This window comes from Manis javanica, chromosome 4 (assembly GCF_040802235.1).
Source record: "Manis javanica isolate MJ-LG chromosome 4, MJ_LKY, whole genome shotgun sequence".
Taxonomy (NCBI): domain Eukaryota; kingdom Metazoa; phylum Chordata; class Mammalia; order Pholidota; family Manidae; genus Manis; species Manis javanica.
The window spans coordinates 54,883,395-54,904,756 of NC_133159.1; the positions used below are offsets into that span (position 1 = coordinate 54,883,395).

Sequence of the window (21,362 nt, forward strand, 5' to 3'; positions counted from 1 at the left end):
TGAGGTTTGTCAAATAAAGGAATGAATGAATAAAATGATAATATTATTATTGTATTATGTGTCATTCTTTTGAAAAATTAGCACAAACTGGAAGAATATGAATGGGAGTTGCTTCAGTCCCTTAACTTCAAATTTAAATAATTTTAGACCATTGATGGTAATTCTACTTCTGATAGCAGGAATCTGAATGAAAACCCCAATCCTGCTTTTCTACAGAGTATTATGCAATTTAGAGAGAAAATAATAATGTTTGGCTTCTCATCTTTTTGCAGCTCCTCCACCATTGCCTCCAAAAAATGTACCAGCCACCCCACCCCGAACAGGCTCCCCTTTAACGGTCGGACCAGGTAAGGTTTAGTTTGTCCTGTTCTGGGAGGATGTGGCAATCAGCAGTGGCCCAGATGTGTCAGAAGAAGTAGGCTAGACTAAACATAAACATGTTTGCATTTAGTTTTACTTCCATTACAATATATGATGCAGACTTCCTTTAAAATAAGCACTCCCAGGTTTCACAAGGAAGCTCATTTTCTCAACTAATTTTTCCTCTCTATAATTTTGTTGAATGAGGGCCTCGTTTGTGAAATGAAAGAAAAAAATCTCAATATCAGAAGTCATCTTTTAATTGACATTTACTTCATTGGATCTCATTTTAATGATATGCAAACTCAAAGCCTTAAGGTACAATTCATATATTTTCAAGAACAGACCCATTTTTTTCTAGAATTAAAACTGTCTAGTCTACCAAGACATAAAATGGTTCCCAGGATGTGTAGCATATGAGTAAGCTTGGGTGGTGGGGACTTTCTTCTCAGTAATCATTAAAGCATTTATTATCCTATGGCAAAGAGATGTGTAAAGATGATGAAATACAACAAGGAAATGCTGCACACCTTTAGACAGATAATTTCTAAGGCACATCTTTGCCATTTATTAAAACCAATACTGTGTATCCATACAATTTAAAATCTATCTTGTCTTATTGGGCCAGCAAGTCAAAAGCAGCAATAGTCATTTTATGTGCTTAGGCCCTTAGAATATGGTTCTTTATCACCTTTGGAATTCTATTGCAGCTTCATCCTCTGCTATTTATGCAGCCTGGTGAGTTTGATCGCTACAGAGTGGGTTATTTATCAACAAGAGCAAATGCAAAACATAGCCATTTATGAAATTTACATTGACTCTACTTGACAGAGAGTTATCCAGAGTGTCATAGGTAAAGGTGTTTACAAGGTCAAATCATCTTGGCCCCTTGTATTTCCATAAATATGTTAGATATAAATAAATCTACCAGTGACAAAATTTAAAATATTGTGGGCCAGGCAAACTGCTATCCCTTTTATCTGTAGCCTTGGAGCCTTGAAGGTTAACTCTTTTCAAATGTGAAATATGAAAGTACAAAGCCTGTTCTTGCAGCCAAAGGATTATTTAAAAGTAAAGTGGCTTCTGCCCATGCCTTGCCTTGCAACTATTTAGGTAAAAATTTCTAATTGGCATAATCTCAGTTTTAAAAAATTATACTTCCTCACATTGCAGTTGTTACCAAATATTTCCTGCCAAGCTGTAGAAGATAATTTTTAATTTTTGTCTCTTATTACTGATAAGAACAAGAATTAAAGAATAAGAATTAAAAAGAATAGCTGATGCAAAGTTTAACCAAAATAGAGGCTTTCCTGCGTCATGACTTCAAATGTATATTACAGTCATGCCTACAATGTTAACGAGTCAGACTTGAGAAGAAAAGAAACTATAAATCATTTTTTATAATCTTTCATATTAAATAGGTATATATGTAAGAGTTCTAATTAGTGAATGTCTTCTCAATAATCTATGTGTGAATTGTGTGTGTGTGCATGTGTGTATGTAAATATACATGTGGGGACAACCCTTTAAAAATAATTTTTGTACCATGTTCATGATATATTTAAGGCAGAGGAAGTACAGCTAATTATGTTTTTTTAACTAACATATTATAATTAGTTTCACCAAAAATTTTCATTTAACATGGTAGAGTAGACAATAGCAAATATAAGGGTGATATTTAGCTATCTGTTCTTTTCCTATTGTGCTGTATGTCTATCACAGGCAAGATTTTCCAAACTTCCTTTTAGCATTTGCAGTTCCAGAACCCACACTTCTCTGTGACCCTAACACTGCCTTCTTAAAATGAGCACACTTTGCACTCTTGTGAGCAGTGTTTGAGGGCAATAGCATGCCCAGGTCTTCCAGTGATGGTTAAAGTAACTAACTGGGGTCACCCTGCAAAAGGGTAAATACTAGCATAAAAAGATGATGCTCACATTGTGAGATGCAGGCAAGTCTATTTTCCCCTTTAGCTCAGATCAAGATAGTTTTACATCATGAGATATGCCCACTGAGGCACCTCACAAGGCGAGCTATTTTCTATGCTTTGTCTTACCCTTCTCACCCCCCATACAAATAATACTAATGAAGCCAATTGAAGTTTAAAATAAACTACTTTAACCACAGGAAATGACCAGTCAGCCACAGAGGTCAAAATTGAAAAACTACCATCAATCAATGACTTGGACAGCATTTTTGGCCCAGTGTTGTCCCCCAAGTCTGTTGCTGTTAATGCTGAAGAAAAGTGGGTTCATTTTTCTGATACATCCCCGGAACATGTTACTCCAGAGTTGACTCCAAGGGAAATGGTGGTGTCCCCACCAGCCACATCAGACAACGCAGCCGACTCTCTGGCTCCGGGAACCCTGGGCCCTCCAGGCCCCCCAGGCCCCCCAGGGACCCCGGGTCCTCTTCGCAATGCACCGTCACCACTCAATTTAGAAGAAGTCAAGAAGAAAATCGCTGAGCAGACCTTCATTAAAGATGATTACTTAGAAACAATCTCATCTCCTAAAGATTTTGGGTTGGGACAGAGAGCAACTCCGCCTCCCCCACCACCACCCACCTACAGGACTGTAGTTTCATCCCCTGGACCTGGCTCGGGCAGTGGTACAGGGACCACCAGTGGTATGTCTTACGGTTTTGAGTATGCTTCGTGTGACCAGGAATGGCCGTGGCTGCTGCAGTGTGAGCAACACCCTCCTCCCGCTGGGCAGTTGGCTTTAGAGCTTCAGCCATCCCTCCTGTGGTCTGGGTGTCCTGTGGCCCCATGGCATGTCCTAGTCCATCAAACGTTTGCAGTCATAGTGCAAATCTGTGGATTTGTGTTCTGCCCTGCACTCCCAGCCCTTAGAGGAGTGCCCTGCCTTTCACCCTACCATTAGGAAGTATGCATTCTTTTTTTTTTTAAAGAAAGCTGCAAAGTCATTGTTTGGAAGTCAGAAAATTTCTAGAAAGACAGAGTTCACAGCCAGTGAATTTCATGTTAAATGTCTGATTGCCTTGTGATATGCTACCACAACCCCCCTAGTTCTTTAGCTTGTTTTGTTCTGTTTCCAGCTTGATTGAGGTATAAATGACAAATAAAATTTTAAGACATCTGAATTGTACATACAATATGATTGATGATTTGATACACGAATACATTGTGAAAGGATTCCCCCATCAAGTCAATTAACATCCATACCTTTATTTGGGAAGGAGGAGTGAGAACATTAAAGTTTATTCTCTTAGCAAATTTCATTTATACAGTACAGTGTTATCAACTATACAATACAAAGTTGTAGTCACCATGTTACACTTTAGAGTCTCAGACCTTACTCATATTATAAGTGAAAGTTTGTGCTGCTTTTTTTCTCCAAGGGCCATAGTTTCTGTAGATCTCCTACTTTAAACATTTTTTCTTTTTTATTTCTTTCTTTGTTGGGGGAGAACCATGTTAACCCCTCTAGCCCAGTTCAGGAAAAAAGTAAGGTTAGGGTTTGGAAAGGAGATTTAAGGAGATGGTCAAAAGAAGATGCCTTACTGCATCTCTAACCTAATCAAGCCGCCACTGAAGACAAATTATTCTCTGATTTCATTCTGACACACTCATCAGTCTATGAACCCAACTCTAAGTATTGTGACAGGTGATGGAAAAGTCTATCTGAAATATACATTTTGGGACTCTGTATGCAAATGTTGACATTGAATCTGATTTTCTGGTTGTCCTTATTTGAAACATCATGTTCTCTAATCATGAAAGGGTGGGAATACCCGCCATGCATACCCAAGAAAGATCAAGATTTTTCTAAGGTATGTTCCTCCATATCATTTATTATACTGGTCACATTTGTCTGGCAAGCCTCTCCGGAGCCCTTCATCCAGTGCCAGTGGGGTCAGTTTAGGCACCTTCCCGAGGGTGCCATGTGCTACTTGTTTTCCATTTGCTCTGAAGGAGGTGACCGAGTTTAACTTATTTAGGTCTAGTAAGGGACAGAAAGGAAAGACGTTTGCCTCTATTCTAATAGTTGTCACTGCTGCTTCTCTCAATGGAGTGTCTTTCTAGTGCTTGTTCTGTGTTTGAAAAGCCCTCTGTGCTTTAAAATGAGAGCAACCAAGCTGATCAAGGAAAGAAATTCACCTGTACCACACAAAAATCAGTGTTTCATATCATTACCTGTACCCCATATACCCTCCTCCACCAGAAAAGGAAAACTATTCGATATTCAAAATATGTTTGAGAAACAATGTATTAAAACAAAATCAGCAGGTTTCCTTACTAGAGAATTTCCGAGGGCCTTTATCTTGCCAGTAGTAACAATAGCTATAGTTCCTTCTCCTGGATACCATCATTTCATCTTTACATGTGGTAAATGCTCTTATCTTCCCCATTTTACAGATGGGAAAACTGAGGCTCAGAGATGTCAAGTAATTTGCCCAAGTTTACACAGCTAGAGGTGATAGACTTGAGATTCATACTCAGATCTGTCTGATCCAAGCCTGTGTTCTTAACCATTATGCTATTCAGGCACTTTTGTAAGGTTTAGTTACAAAATACCCCAAACTTAATTGGCCACTGACACCACCTATACTGCACAGTGTCATCAACGAGATCATAAAGTCTTCCCTCAAAACCTACTCCTCAGTGCTCCTCTATAATTCTAGAGGGTTGGGGCACCCACCTCCAGCCCCATTTGCCTTTTTAGATCTTTTTTGGGATATAAGGGTCCTTTTCTATAAAGGTAATAAAGGAGCCCTAGGGAAAGTCTTCAGTTCAGACCTCAGATGCCAAGAAGCTGGCCATTCATCGTCAAAAGAGGAACGCATTTACATTGTCTTCTCTGGCTCTCTTTCCAGACAGGTCTTGGTCTTCCAAAAGGACTTCTCAAGGAAAAAAACCCCTTCCTCCAGGCGGGGGTCACTATGCCCTCCTCAGTAAACACCTTTAGTGGAGGGAGGGAGGGAGGGATAGGGCAGCTTTGCTCTTCATCTATTTCCTCCACCGCCTGCCGCGAGGCTCGGAGAGATGTTCATTTAATTGAATTGACTACTGACCGACCTAATGAGTGAAAAGAGGAGCTCTGGCTTTCTTTCTAAAATCTTTGAGAATTTTGTTGTTTTAAAATTTAGTGTCCATACCCTTATTTGAAATTATTTTTAAATGTTGCCAGTAAAAACTATTGATTCTCAATAATTGAGCTGGAAAAAAAAACTGTACTTTGCTAGTATTAAAGGATTGAATTTCTAAGTGGAAGATTGAACTGGGCCAATGAAGCTCATGAATAAGTAAAACTTTGCACCATTATCTCCTTAATTAAGTCCCAGTTTATTTGCTGCTTAATATTTTATTGATGGAATAGACTGGCAGAAATGTAAATTCAGGATTAAAACCATAGGATGTGGCCTCATGTTTTAAAGAACAGCAGTGCTCTTCAAACCTGCTTTTATAACGTGCAGCCTGATAAGACTGACTTTTCCTGTACTTCTCAAAGTATCTTTAACCAGATGCCATTATACTCACTTTTTAAATTTCATACACAGTAAGGTGACTGTCACACTGACTGACCAAGTTTAGACAGTACTCACAGCCTTGGGAACCAGAAAAGTTACCTGCTGCTGAAACAGTTGTAAGTCAGGAATTCAAGAACTTTAATTTCCTTATGGTAAAAAATTATAAATACCTAATTTGGCCAGAATGTTGCATTATTGGGATGCAGATAAAGGCTCTCTCTTCTGCCTGGTGCGTTGTGTGCCAGGGGATGGGAGAGAGAAAGAGTTTTATTGGCATGCAGCACATTTGGGCATCCGGGAAAGAGAGTTGTTAGTAAAGAGAGCATGATCTGTGCAACATTTCCCAACTTGAGAAACTAAAGCAATTTTAAAAGATGTTATACACACATATTTATAAGCAGATGAGTTTGACCTACCAGGTGTTGAATCTGTTGGACAGGACTGTTTTAGGGCTTGAAATGATTTCCTGGTCACCAAAAGAAAAACCTAGTATGTACTCTTCCCACATATATTTAATACTTTCTTCAAAGAAATGGTGTAGTTGTATTCTAAGAAGCATAATTTAAGAAAGGCAGTTTGATTCTTTACATTTTTCGGAGAACATATCTTTTCATTCATTTGGTTCTCCCAACAACATCATGCATATTCACCTCATTTTACAGATAAGGACATGGAAGCTCAAAGATGGAATTTGACCGCAGTTATGAAGCTAAACATAGCAGAGCTAGGACTTGACCCCAGATCTGTTGGTTTCCATTTACCGCGTCTCCCCAGCTGCCCACCCCTGTCCACAAACCCACACACACAGATGAAAGTTGAAGCTCTGGTTGGGTGGTTTCCAGAGGTTAGCAAAGAAATCGTGATGGAACTTCTGGTTACAGCAGCAGGTGGATTGAGAGCCTATCAATGGCTGCCAGCTTTTCTGAACTCACAAAACTCATATAATGTGCAGGTGATTTTTAAAGTTAAAACTTAATCAGTGATGTCCAATTATTTTCCAGCATTGTGCTTTGGAATAAACACTGCCTGAAGGGGAAATGAAAGTATAATTCAAGATGGAAGAATGATGATAGAAATATACAAATAATAGCCGTCTACACTCTTATAATACCAAACAACTGTGTAATTTCATGAACTCATGTGAAGCCTTAGTTCAGTTGTGAAAATACCTCTCATGTCCTCAGGGTTCTGTCCAGCAGGATTTTGCTTTTTAACACTCCCTTAGTACCTTTCTAGCTGCACAAAAAATCTGTTAAATCAATTCACCTAGGAGAAAGTGAGGAAAAGGAAAACAGTTAACTAACACTCTTTTCTTTGGTTTTCATTGTATCTGTATCAAAAGATACAGTGTTTGCCATTATCATCAACACCTATTTCCTTCCATTTGTGTAGCATTTTATAGTTTACTATGCACTTTCCATTTTGGAAACATCACAGGCATTTTCCATTTTGATTGTTACAACTACTTTATAAGGTAGATAAATGCCTCATTTTTTAAAATAGGAAGCTGAGGTTCAGAGAGGTTAAGATCCTGTAGTTGATAAGAGGTGAGCAGGGCCGGAACTCAAATCATCAGACATTTCATCCAGTTTTTTCAGTGTTCCACACTGACTTTATGATAAATCCTTACTACTTTCTCAAGCATTACTGACAGTGGTTTTTAAATTTCCCTTACAGAACACATAGGAAAAGGATAAGCAGCTGACCTTTTCCTGAAATTGGTTCAGACTATTTCTTGAAAATAGACCTATGGATAGACATTTTGAATCATTCCTGTAACATGATTTTCCAAGCAAAATAGAACCCAGAAAAAGCCCCACGAAACTTCCTGACAAAGGCTTTGCTGTATAAAGCTTTGATATTTCTTTGTTGTCACTTCTGTTTTCTGAAAACATCCTGGGTGTAAATCTATTCACATCAAAGAAAGTTTTGTAGCAGAACCTGTCAAATATGCCTTATTTTTTTAATTCAAGAGAAAATAAGCCAAAGACTAAGAATATTTATATTGAAAAAGATATGTGCAACTTGCCCAGGCAAAAATAAGACCAGGCTTTATGCAAAATGTGAGACTTCAGTCCACCCAAAGCTACAAGACATTGCATTTAAGAGCTTGGGCTTTAGAGTTAAATAGACCATTTGAGCTGTGTGACCTTGAGCAAGTTACTAAGTATCTCTGAGCTGCAGTTTCCATTGAGATAATTACAGTTCTTTCTTCCAAAACTTAATGTGGGACAAAATGAGATAATGCATGTAAAGTGTCTGGCATAGATCCTGGCTCAGTACAAACACAGCAAAAAGCTGGTAGTGGTGGAGAGGAGGTAGCATCCAAAGACAGAGATTCTGGTCCAGAATTCTCCAGAAAGCACAGTTTTATGGCATGTCGGCAGGGGGCTGGGGTTTTTTTTCCTGGGGCAGAATTGCTTAGAATTTTCTTGGAATGATTTGATACCTGTGCTCCTAACCCAAGTGACAAACCTCAGGTGTAGCTGGAATTTTTCTGAACAAGAACTGTTTGGAATATCAACTTGACTCTGTCAAGGTTTTTAGCCAAGAAGTTTACCCATGCATCCCGGACATATGACTAAGATAGGCAGACCCCCAAGCCCCTAGTCCCTACCTACATACACGCTGGTTAGTGTGCATGCTGGCCTCTGTGTGTCTTCTGTGTTTCATATGCTTGTCATTGACAGCCAGAGAAGTAAATCCAAGAGCCTTTTCCTTAAATATCATCACAAAGTCATCATGAGCAAACTCTTTGTAGAACAGATTCCTAAATAGCCTCCTTCGAAAAATAAAATCCTCGAAATTCAATGTGTTTCTGTTAAGATTCTGAATGCAAAGAACTCAAGCACCATCTAGTTTTACTTTCTTATATTTTGTCTTTTGCTTACCACCAAGTGTTTGCTTATATTTATACAGTACTCATATTTTAAAGCCCAGTAAAGAAGGATAATTCTCTTCTTTATGTTTTAAATATATATATAAAATGTGGAAAAATCATTTACCTTCCTTCAAGTTCTAACTTCCATTTTTCATCTTGGACATAAATAAATTCTAACTATGCAAAAAAAACAAGAGGACATTCAAGTTTGGTGTCTATAAGGTCAAAATGAAAGGTACCCACCATCCAGCCAAAAGATTCTTAAAACATTTTCTGTCACAGAGTTACAGAAGGATTTACCTTTCACTGGGTGTCACATGACAACAAAAGGCAATGGGCTTCAGCTTCTGCCATCAACCATAGTTCAACTGAGTGATTTTTTTTCTTTATTAAAAAAAAACACACCATGTGTTAGAGTGTCAAGTATACTACCTGCTGAGGTGAACAAACTGTGCGGGATGGCGTTGTACTTTGGGAATGGGGAATGGGGATCGTGTGATGGCAACGCTTGGGCCATTTGTGTTTCCAGCCCTTTTTCACGCCAGCTTGTTTTCCAGGTGCGTCGTCCCCTGCTCGGCCAGCCACTCCCTTGGTTCCCTGCGGCAGCGCCACCCCGCCTCCACCCCCTCCACGGCCTCCATCGCGGCCGAAGCTGCCTCCGGGAAAACCTGGAGTCGGGGATGTGGTATGTTCTTCGGCCCTGGCTTGCTCAGAAACTCGTGGTGAGACTGACAAACAGAAGCCAAAATGCCTTAGCACAGGCTGTCTCAGCTTCAGGTCTAAGCTTTGGATTGCTTGTACCACTGGCCCTGAGAGGTGGCCTCTGACCCAGTCGCTGCAGCGAGGGTGTGCATTTCAACACCCCTCTTATCTCTACTATCTTTAAAGCCAAGGTCTAAAGTGGAGCCCTCAGTTCTGTTACAATAGTTTTGATGCAAGTTAAAATCGTAGCGCTCAGTTTTGCTAAATCTTTTGGAAGTAGATATAATTCCTTTTGCCATATTTACCTGTTTTTGGAGGATTCTAAGAATGGGCAAGTCCTGATTTCTGTCCCCAGATACAGAGAAGTTATCGGTGCTAGGCACATTATGTGATTACACAAAAGAGTGGTGGCCCAATGAATTTGTTCCAGAAGTTTCTTGCATCTCGTTTTAAGAATAAGTGGTAGAAAAAAATCTGTATGAACAATTCAAAGACTTCTGGCAGGGGCCAATTTTTTTGACATTCATACACAGGAGTCACCACCTGGTGATATCTGTAATATGTGGTTTAGCTAGCACAGTATGGTATTTTGTACTTAAATATCTTTAAATGGGTATACACATTTACATTATGTTACCTGCTGAATCCCTGAGGGCATGTGGGTTCACAGTCCTGAAACATCACTGACCACAGCACGGATCTCAGCTCCTCTAAGCCTGATGCACCCGTGGAGTGTAGGATAGCTTATGGCTTCCCTTGCTCTGTCCACAAGCTCCTGTATAAATATTAATAGTTTCACATAATCAAGGTGAAAATGGTGTCACCTATACTCTTAAGAACCTGAGTTGTCATATCTGGGGCTGAGAGATGTTACAAATATGGGAAAAAAGTACTTTACCCATGTTTCTAATTTTCCATCTCTTTTCTTCTCCCTGCAGCCCAGACCTTTTAGCCCTCCCATACATTCTTCCAGCCCTCCTCCGATAGCACCCCTAGCCCGGGCTGAAAGCACCTCTTCAATATCGTCCACCAATTCCTTGAGTGCAGCCACCACTCCCACAGTTGGTAAAAATTATCTCCTGTCTTCTAATCCATTTATGGTTTTGACTGTCTATCTTCTATAACCTGAAAACCCCAAGTTCCTATGTTTTTGCCTAAAATTGTTTTGCTGTGTTTTGCTACTATCATCTGACTCTTCTTTTAAAAGCACCTTCTCAGCAAAGGAGGCAAAGTGCTTTAACTAAGAGAATAAAGAAATAAAAGAACGTTTACACCTGTGTTTTGCAGGGTTCCCTTACTATATTCCATACAGAGCTATTCATGAAAAGTTAAAGAAGAAATCGTCAAAAACAGGTCCTGTAATTTACATATTATTTCTTATAGTAAAAATAGTCTCCTTTGGAGGGGGAATGTTTACTTACATTCCAACCATATACTGCATCTGAAATCACAACATTTGGAACTTTTCTTTTCTTGAAGTTTTCATTTCTTCATTTTTGGTTGTGCTTATGTTGACTGATGCTGTAAACACTGGCACTGTGGGACTTGAGCAAAACTCTTTGGCATTTTTTCTAGTACTTTTTCAGTGATGTGTGGTCAGTTTCCCCAAGAAATAAGTCATTACTGGCATTTCAGGAAAATGCCTATGAGCCTCTTTCTTTACGGTGTGATGAAAGTGAAGAGTTGAGAATGGCTGCTCAGCTGGATGGTTTTCCCAGGTTTAAATGCCTCCTTTTGCCTGGAGCATCTTCCTTCTCCCCAGGCTGGTCTCTCTCTACATCTCTTTATCCAATTGCCATAAGCTCCTGCTGCCCCTCTCCCTGTTTGCATGGTGCCTCTGACCTGGGGCTTTCCCATTCCACCTTTTCCCATTGACCTCCTTTATTGTCTGAATGCTCCCAAGTCTCTCCAATCATAAACCAGCTGACCCATCCTGCATTGTTTGGAAGAATCATTAACCAAAACTAAATAAATTTTAATTCCTGCTGCTTCTTACTAAAGAAGAGCACATTACATGTGAGAAGCAGTTTGATCAAAGGCTGATGCTCTTTGGGGGTGAAATCCCAATTTTCTCAGGAAAATAAGTTGTGCCACTAGAGTCCCCAAAGAGATTTTCAGCTGTGTCATGTGTTGTGTATATATATGTATTTTTTCACTTCGTTTGTTTTTTTGGTATCATAAATCTACAGTTACATGAGGAACATTATGTTTACTAGACACCCCCCCTGTCACCAAGTCCCTCCCACATACCCCATTACAGTCACTGTCCATCAGCCCAGTAATATGCTGTAGAAACCCTACAGGTCTCTGTGTTATACTGCCTTCCCTGGGCTCCCACCCCCCGCCCACATTATGTGTGCTACTCGTAGTGCCCCATTTTCCCCCTTATCCCTCCCTTCCCACCCATCCACCCCAGTCCGTTTCCTTTTGGTAACTGTTAGTCCATTCTTGGGTTCTGTGAGTCTGCTGCTGTTTTGTTCCTTCAATTTTTTTCTTTGTTCTTATACTCCACAGATGAGTGAAGTCATTTGATATTTGTCTTTTTCTGCCATTGGTAGAACTAGAGGGTATTATGCTCAGTGAAATATACATATATATTTTATCAGACCAGCCCCAAAGAATCCTTCAAATTTAGTGAAAGTATAGCCAGCTATCCAATTTGGTATGATTTATTAACAGATATTTAACTTTAGTTATGTAGCCAAATCAATTGGGGCAGTTTGGTGCTCTTATTTTTAGATGCTATTACCTCATTTCTAGCTTGGGTTTTTTGTTTGTTTTTTCTTTAAACACCCCAGCCTTATTTTTGAACTCTTTTTAATACCCTTGATCGCTACAGTCATTTCACCAATCCCTGCTCTGTTTTTTGTTGGGTTTTATTTATTTATTTATTTATTTATTTATTTATTTTTATTAAAATCATTTGTTCCACTCACTTCATGTGATTTTCCTGGCTGTTCAGAGATGAAAGTAAGAAAAATAAATTGTCACTCAGAAAGCAGACCTCAAGTGACCTCAGATGACCATCTAACATATTATTTTAACTCATTGAGATTCAGAGAAAATTGCACACGCAGAGAATTTGAACTGTGCCCATGATTTGTACAGTGTGTTTTTTTACTCCTTGCTGCAGAAATCTCAAATCCTGGTCAGTGACTTTGATTCTTAACACATCTAGTAATGCAGCCTTTCAAGATGAACCACAGAGGGGTTTAGGAAAAGAAAAAGTCACCTGAGAGGATAGTGACATTGCTTCATTGCTGAGGAGCATTCTGATCTAATCTGTTTGGTTTTGCTGTTTTTACTTGGTTTTCCTCTTCCTCGGTCTCCTGTCCTTTCTTTCCTACTGTGGCAGGTTCACCCAACAGCCACTTCTCTCTGAAGGAAATACATTGTCAAATGACGGACTGCCCAGTAGTTTCGTGTGTATTGCTGTTTATCTCTTTTTGGAAAGGATGTGCTTTAGCTGCTCAGCACCGAGGAGCCAACTGTTCATGACTGCAACTTGGACTGTTAACTTAATGTAGTCAAATAGCTTGAGGAAGATAAGAGAATTTTAGCAGCAAATTCCTGAAGCTGATGGCTCCACATTTCCCTCCTACAACTGCAATACAGTTTTGACATTTCCTATGACACTTGAGCCCAAATTGGGGCAAGTGTGACAGAAGCTTCGTACTTATTTATTTGTACTTGCCTATTGCAGAGTTTAATGGAATTCAAGGACTAAATTTTTAAGAACAAATGTAATTTTTCTACACAACAATTCATATAAGAATATGCCACTGAAAGACTTTGGGCGTAAAATCTTCTGTAAGAGCTGTGATTATAAAGTAGTATAGCTGATGCCACACCTGAATATAGGATGTCCTGTGCATTAGCACACTCAAATAATGAAAAGCACCAATGTAATTGTACTTCACTGAATTTAAGACACTTTCAATTAGAAGATGCACTATTATTTTATATATGACTAAGAAAGAAAGCGGCAAGCTACCAATTGAACTAATGCAGTGATTTCTTACCACATTGATTTTAAGACCCATCCCAATTTCAGAGAGATTAAATGTAAAAAAGTGCACATATTAGAATCTGTGAAATACAATAAACTCCTTTTGTCCTGGAGAAAGCTCATAAGACCTTCACAATTTGATCTGTTAATATGGGAATCGAGAAAATGTTTAAAGAAGAAACAAACTCCTAGACATTTAGAGAGAGAGATGAACAGGGAGTTATCTCTAATTGCAAATATCTATTTTTTATTACCTTTCTTACTTGTATGGGTCACAGTTGTCACAATTTTTTTTTAGATATTTGCAAAATCTTCCTTTGGGAGCTCAGTGCAAAAAGACTGTCATAAAGAAATTTTTTCTTCATTATTAATTTCACTGTTAATTATATCTTTCACTATTGTTTATGCATTTTCAATGGCATCTTTAACATTCCAAAAATCTGTAATCAATGAAAATGAATCGTTTAAGGGCACCAAAGGAAGCATCAAATGGACTTTGAGCATTTAAACTTTGAGCAAAAATGACTTGTATTCAGTGCTGAATATTAACCATAGCACCTAAAACTTAAAATATTTCCTCTAAGCCTTTGTCTTTCTAAACTGGGTGGCAATTCTGAACTGGAAGATCTTTAAAAAACAAAAACAAAAATGTGTATTAATGCCAATTATTCTGCACAAAAAGAAATTGGAGATGGATATTCCTGATCCCGATTAAAAATTACCACATTTAATTTCAGTCTTTTTTCTCTGCTATTTTTTTGGAAACCCCTGTATAGAATACTGGCTTCCCATTCCTAGACCAATTTGAGGCCATTTCTAAGGTTAGTTCTTATGGAAATTTTTTCCTCAGTACTTAATTTGAGTGTTGTCCTTATTTAAACCAAGCAAAAAGCTATCCACTGACTAATTTTTAAGTTCCCTAACTTATTTAGTATGTTTTCTTCTAAGCCCTGGATGTTCATGACCACTATTAATATATATATATATATATACACATGTATATAAGCATACCATTCAGCCCCCATGACCTGTATTTTTGTAACTTCAGCTCAAAGAACAAATGGCAATACTGGAGACTCCTCATTTTAAGGAGATCATAAATAAGTAGGTAGTTCTTCAAAAGAATAGAATATCCTCCATCATTTCCCACTAGTAGGTATGAAAAGGTAGTGTGACATTCAATTGCTGTCCATGTAACTGTTTGACTCCCTAGTTTCTGGAGAGATCGTGGAGTGTCCTTCTTAGTGCTAGTTCCCTTTGTCCTGTTTCTCTCCTGTTAATACTATAGGGCAATTAACTTGTTCTAGCCACCAAGGAAGTCATATGTTTACTAAAAACTGATGACAAGTGATATCCTAGAACCTTAAAAATTGACAAAGAAGTAGTTTCCCTGCTTTACTCCCTAAGTCTGAAAGGCAAACTAGTGGAAAATTTTCCAAGAAACATTATTTATGAAATAATTTTTCTACTCTCATCCATTTATTTATCTACTTCTCTACATTGTCCTAGACTTTGTACAGATTTTATTCAATCTTTTATTAAAGTTGTAATAATAGTCTAAGACATGTGGCATTGAGCACTTCTTTTAATCACATAGAACTAAGACTACAATTACTTGCACTTGTTAGTTGGTGAGAAGGGAGACCATGTGCAAAATTATCTGGAACATTTGGGGTTCAGAGCAACTGGACTAATTGACAAAGATACTTAACCATAGCTGTATACCATAGCCAAAGATGGAGTAACAGTAATACTGTTCCAAATTAACAGCCCAGAATCACCAAAGATAGGTGCAAAGCAAATTATGTTTGCATATTGATGCAGTTAAAATGGAATACTTTATTCAGGGACCTCAGGTTTATACTATTTCTTTTTTATGGTCTTGTTAAAAGCTTCCTCTTTCCCCAGTGGGGGCAAGGTGCATGCTGGGTGATCCTGTGGCTCTCAGTGCTCTGTCAGAAGGTTCTACTGATGGACATATGTTTGGCCACGTGAGAACTGTGTCTGAAAGAAACACACTTGAACAAGTCAATTATTAATGATAGTGCCTTTAACAAGTCCCTGAAAAAGGAGGGGTATGATTTCTTCCACGGAGCTGACTTCAACCAAATTCACAGATGTTAAAGCCTGACATTTTTTTAAATTTTAATTTCTTGTCATAGAATCATCATGAAATAAGCACATCACTTCTTCATATCCTAGTCATAATCCCAGTGTCTTAGGTTTTGTTTCCTTTTTCCATTAAAGTCATGCCTATGTTTTGATCAGTAAAGTGTGCTGCTTGATTTCATTTGGGATTTGTATTTGTGTTTTTGTTTTCCATTCTTTTATATTTCTTTGGTTCGTAGTGTCAGAAGATGATGTTTTTTATGACAAACTGCCCTCGTTTGAAAGGCGCTGTGCAACGCCCCCAGGTATGGTGCTAGCCGAGTGATCCCTAGATAACTAGACTTGACAAATCCAAGCCATTATGCCATTTGAATGCTCTAGTGGTCATGGACATGCTCCTCACCTCATGGGTGTCCAGTGCCTCTCAAGTGCACCCTGTTCACTGTTCATCATGGAACTAATACTGCTGAATTTTTTTAAGTGAAAATATTAAAAAGCAACAGGTTGCATGACAGTTTCTCAGTGAAAAGGTTCAAAAAAGGTGAGATGCTATTGCTTTGTGAATTTACAAAGGAAGGAATAATATAACTGCTCAGAATTACATGTCCAGTGACTGCCTTTTAATCTAAAAATTCATGCAGCACCATTAGTAATCTTGTTTTCTTTTTGGTATATAGGTAAAGGGTGTTTTGTGTCTGGATACCTAAGGTGATTCCAGGGGAGGAATGGAAGATATAGGACATCTTCCACAAACTTTAACTTGATATGCAATGCTGTGGTCATTTAAAACCTAAACTAAGTTCTATGTTACCCGTAACTCCAAGTTTATCTTTTTGAAAACACACAAGGGGATGACATTGAAGATGAAATGGATACAGCAATTGCTGAATGACAGTTTGCCCAAACTAATGCAGTTAAAATATGCTGACTCCCCTGCATGGCCAGGAAGACTTCTGCTCCATGCAAGCTCTAAGTATCAAACTACCAGCACCATGTGCCCATCCCTCTAGGCCTCCATAGCTTTGCTTTTGCTTTCTGTTTCTTGAACTAAAAAAAGAAAAAAATAATAATGATTGCCAGCCTTCCCTTTTTCCTGCACGCTAATGGCATGCAGTGCTTCTGCCCTCCCCCATAGTGAGATTAATGACCTTTAACTCATACTGTGTCCTTCTCTCTCCCTCTCCGTAACCTTTCCCATCCCGCTTCAACTCCTGGCCATACAGAGAATGAACAGCCTTCCCTCGTTTGGTTTGACAGAGGAAAGTTTTATTTGACTTTTGAAGGTAAGTAGTACATAGCATACCAGATTCTAATTTATACTCCCCTTAACATTTTTTCCCATTTGCATTTTGAAATCCCAGTTCTCTTCAAAAGACCTGGTCTCACTTTCTATATAAAAATGCTATGGCTACTTAAAAAATACTAAATGTTAAAGAAAATATTATATGAATTTGGTTTGTATGGGATCTTCAATTTTTCATATTAAAAAATTAAAGCTAATTTCAAGTTAATATTGGTTACTTAATTAACTGTTAAATTGAAAATAAAAAAAGGCCTTTTTTGGCTAAGGAACTTAACTCTGTCAACCAGGACTCTTTCCTAGCTCTTTTACAAATACAGTGCAACAAATGCAAAGACAGTTTTGGTTGGAATTGACATTGAACTTTATTTTGGATAATTAACATTTCAGATACAACATCCATTATTGTAAGTATGTATGTATATTTTAATGACAAGGACTGCTGCACAGGAGATCAGAAAAATGAGGTAAAGAAAAAAAGCATTTTAATAACTTCTACGTACATCTTCTGAAACTACAACTGGAATGATTATAGTACAATAGACAACTATTGCTCGACTTGCTATTTTAGAAGATTAAGGAAAATACACATAAATATAATTGTCAGATATCTAACTTCAGTGTTGAACAATTCGTTATACTTCTGCATTAAGGATCAGCATTCTTTGATTTTATGGTTGAATTCTAAGTCATTTTAGCAGGCCTGGCATTTGATAAAATGGCTCATTTCAACTAATGGTGGGGGGAAAAATTAAGTGGTTTAACTTAATTAACAGGCCATCTTACACATGAATATTTACCACGTAAGTCCCTACTTCCTATGATTTTTAAATAACTAAATTTATCCTGGGATCAAAAGTTGGCCAAAAAATATTCTACTCTAGCATTGAATCTAAATACAGAATGTGTCTTTGTGTTTTATGAAAACAGAAAGAACTTTCTTAACTTGCCTTTATGTTTAGCACATTTTTAAAATTCAGAGTGATTGATACAGACTTTTTAAAGTAGTTTGTGTGGTGTGGTTTTTTTCTCTCAACAGTGAATTTTTTTTGCAAGATGGTCCTAGAGGTGGGAGTCCTTAGCTTGAAGTAGCTTGGACAGCACCAGAAAATATGGTCTGATTTAAAATTTTCCAAGTGCCTGATGTCTTGACCTGCCTCAGGTAGAGGACAGGTGGACAGGCAGTCTTCAGGGAAGGACACATTTTCCACACGATGGTGGAAGCCTTCGTTGCCTCACCTCATTACTTTTGTATTAACTAAGAAGCAAAGTCCACAAATTTATGACCTTCTATCCTTTCTCTTTCAATCAGTTGGGGTTAAAAAGTGCTCAGGTGTCTTTTTGTTGATCAGCACATCTCAAGAGAAGTTACTGTTGGATACGTTGGAATTCCTGAAGTACAGCAAATACCTGCCTACATAGGGTTCGTTCTCTGGTTCAGTCTGGCCGCAGTCTATCCTGTTTTAACTGGGAAATTAAGAAATACACTACCTGCAACCCTCAAGTAATTGTCTGAGGCTCCAAAGGGATAAAAACTTTGGCAGTTTTTTTGTTGTTGCTGTTTGTTTGGGTTTTATAGTATCTGTTGGCTCAATTGCTTGTGTTTGAGTTAGGTTAAGTAGAGTTGTTTTGAAGATACAGATCTAAAGATAATTTTGCATTGTTGGCTGGTTGGTTTTTAAATATACATTAGTCAGATAGAAGTATTAAGAAATGTGTGGAGTAGCATAATGGGAACCACATTTTTTCATTTTAGAGAAAAATTATATTTGTCAGTAGGTTTCTGGGTATCCAAAGTTGGTAACATTGCTATTCTAATTAGGAAGATTCAAATTCCTTAAGCACCTCAATTCGGGCCAAGAGAAGTCATGCAAAAAAGTCTTACTCGAGAATAATTGGAATCTCTAGTACCATGTTATCTTCATCTTGGACTTGGCTTAAGTCAGAAGTACAGACAAGGCTCCCCAAGGAACTATGAAAGCAGCCCTATCATGAATGTATGTCCCTACTTATCTCATCAAGAAATGTTTATGCAGATGAAAGAACATTAAAATGAACTTCAAGAAAGGACTTAGGAGAAACTGAACATGACACCTTGCCATCTAAGCAAAATATCTTTTAAGAATGGAGGTTTGTTTTCAGCAGCATGAACATCAGTCTCAGGTATTTTTAGCTAGGGCAACTAAAGAGGATTTTTTAATTTTCTGCTGTCATGATAAAATGACTCAGAAATGATGACATGTTCAATTGTGCCCCTCCCAAGCTTTAAACTCCAAAAAGACTGTCATTCAACATGGTTTATTGAATAGAACTTCCGCTGTATTCTTCTAGGACGCTCTGGTTTATCCACATTTGTTATTATTAATATTAATAATCATTTCTTCAATTTTTCATTCAGAGAATACAGAAGAGGAAGAAAGATTCTCAGATCAAAATGTGCACCTGTTCTAAATAGCTTTTAAATTATTATTTATTGGCATCTAATTCATGTTTTTGTAATGTTTAAGACCTCATCCTATATTATTCATTGCTTTCTTTTACATTGCTCAGTAAGTGTTTGAGCCACTGAACAACCAGAAAACTAATAATCGTTGGCTTATGAATTTATTTGAAGATAACATGAGATGCTTCACCTTTCCAAATTTAATTTAACATGAGAGAAAAGTGTAAAGCAATGGTTCTACCTCACAAGAGTTCCAAAGCTTTTCTTAATGTTTTGCTTTTATAGGCAATTTCACTGAGATCTCAACCTATTTAAGTTGGGCTAGAAAAAAAAAGTGAAGGTTACAAGAGGTAATAACTTTTTTAATTCCTTCAAACAAGAGAATATCTTATTGAAGCTATCAGTATTCTTCTGAGATGGAAGGAAGGGAAAGGTATTTCCAGGACAAGTAGAAGATTTGACTGTTAGGTGTTTGAACAATCCCATTGAGCATTTTAACATCAAGAAGTTTCCAGAAATGTGCTGTCCCTCTGCTTGGTTAGCTTATTTAACTACAAAACATCTTGTATCTGGTAATGGAAAAAAAACCAACAACTTTGCAGCCATACATTCCTGAGGTCCCTTGTGTCTGAATATCATCCCTCTCCTCCGTGCTTACAGCCTCCTGCACACTCATCTCTAGATCGCTCTGTGCTCCTGTTTGCTCTTCTTACTCCCATCACGCCTCCAGGATCATCCCATCCTTAGCAATACCCTTCTCTACATTCGCAGGCATTATGCCAATGCGCCCACCTGTTTCCTTAACTGAATTCCAGCCCTCTCCAGGGACTATCACTGCTCCCTTAGCACCCTCCATGAAAAGGGGTGATGTCACGAGACAAGGAGGCAGTGTTTGAATTCCCCCAACTCCCTGTTACCACTTCCAAACCACTGCTACCCACTGTGAAAGCAGCCGCGTGGTAATGCCCCTATCGCTCCTCATGGCTGTCTGCTGCTCACCAGCTTGCAGTCCTCTGCATTTATCTGCAGGCTCGGGGAAGCTGGCAGCTGTCTTCATCCTCACCACCTCACTTCTGACCTTCCTCCTGTGGCATAGATTCAGTGTGGATGACCCACCCCATACCTTGGCTCCAGGGCCTCCGATTCCTTGAGCTCCAACAAACTTCCCCTCCACTCCCCTCGGAAACCTGCCCCTTTGGCCACATCTTGAAATGGTCTCCACTGGCAAAAATGCCATTTTGGCTATTTAGTAGCTAGCAGTCTGTCACCCTCTTCTACACTAAGGACTACATTAGTCAATGATTCTCCCATTCAACAAATATTTATTGGGCACAGCTGTTGTGCTGGCACTGCCCTCAGCCCTCCCCGGCAGTGAACAGGACAGAAAACCATCCCTGTCACCATGGAGCTTACACTTTAATGTGGAGAGTGAAAAGTAAGATGTTAAATGAGTAAGATATATAGCATGGAGATGGTAATAAGTTCTACAAAAAAAATAAAATAAGAAAGGAGAATGGAGCATTTGGGGTTTACAATTTTAAAGAGGGGGCCTAGGGTAATCAGAGTAATGAATAACAATAACATCTGAGTGCTTACTCTGTGCAAAGTATGTTGCATCTGTTATGTTGTTTCATCTACAAAATTCACTGATGAAGAAATTAAGATTCAGGTAACATGAGTAACTTGTGCAGGACCACTCAGCCAGAAAGAGGCACAGTAGGGATTTGAACCCTGGCCACCTAGCTAGAGACCTAGGATGATGCTCTGCACGCGTGATCTCATCCAACTCTCACAGCAGCCCTCTCCACCCCCAACCAGGCAGGTGGTGCTGGTGAGGCTGGTGAATTTTCTCTAATCCCCTTCCAGCTCCCCAATCCCCGATGACAGTTTATCTTTGACCTCCTTGGGCCTCAAGTCTCACATTCATCGCATCCTCACTCAATCCATTAGCTCAGCCTACATTCAAGTTCTTTTCTGTATCCAGATTAGACCACATGGAGGAAAAATAGATTTTGTAACATCTTTAGTCATCTACACAGCTACGTTTTCCTCTTTGTCATTATAT

At 38.6% G+C, this 21,362-nt stretch overlaps 1 protein-coding gene and 1 long non-coding RNA gene across 22 annotated transcripts in view; one reads left to right on the plus strand and one right to left on the minus strand.

Annotated features, from left to right (window-relative positions):
* SGIP1 (SH3GL interacting endocytic adaptor 1) overlaps window positions 1-21,362 on the plus strand; it is a 198,199-nt gene that overhangs the window by 130,748 nt on the left and 46,089 nt on the right. For 11 of the 21 annotated variants that reach the window (XM_073234087.1, XM_073234095.1, XM_073234088.1 and 8 more), the window contains 6 exons: window positions 273-347; window positions 2,488-2,988; window positions 9,292-9,419; window positions 10,375-10,501; window positions 15,794-15,859; window positions 16,778-16,837. In XM_073234087.1, the coding sequence (XP_073090188.1) occupies window positions 273-347; window positions 2,488-2,988; window positions 9,292-9,419; window positions 10,375-10,501; window positions 15,794-15,859; window positions 16,778-16,837 (957 nt within the window). The remainder of the gene's footprint in view (window positions 1-272; window positions 348-2,487; window positions 2,989-9,291; window positions 9,420-10,374; window positions 10,502-15,793; window positions 15,860-16,777; window positions 16,838-21,362) is intronic. The other 10 variants (XM_073234099.1, XM_073234102.1, XM_073234100.1 and 7 more) reach the window with 7 other exon arrangements.
* The window catches only part of LOC140848910 (uncharacterized), a 112,194-nt gene that overhangs the window by 30,647 nt on the left and 60,185 nt on the right, over window positions 1-21,362 (minus strand). The gene's annotated exons all lie outside the window — the stretch shown is intronic.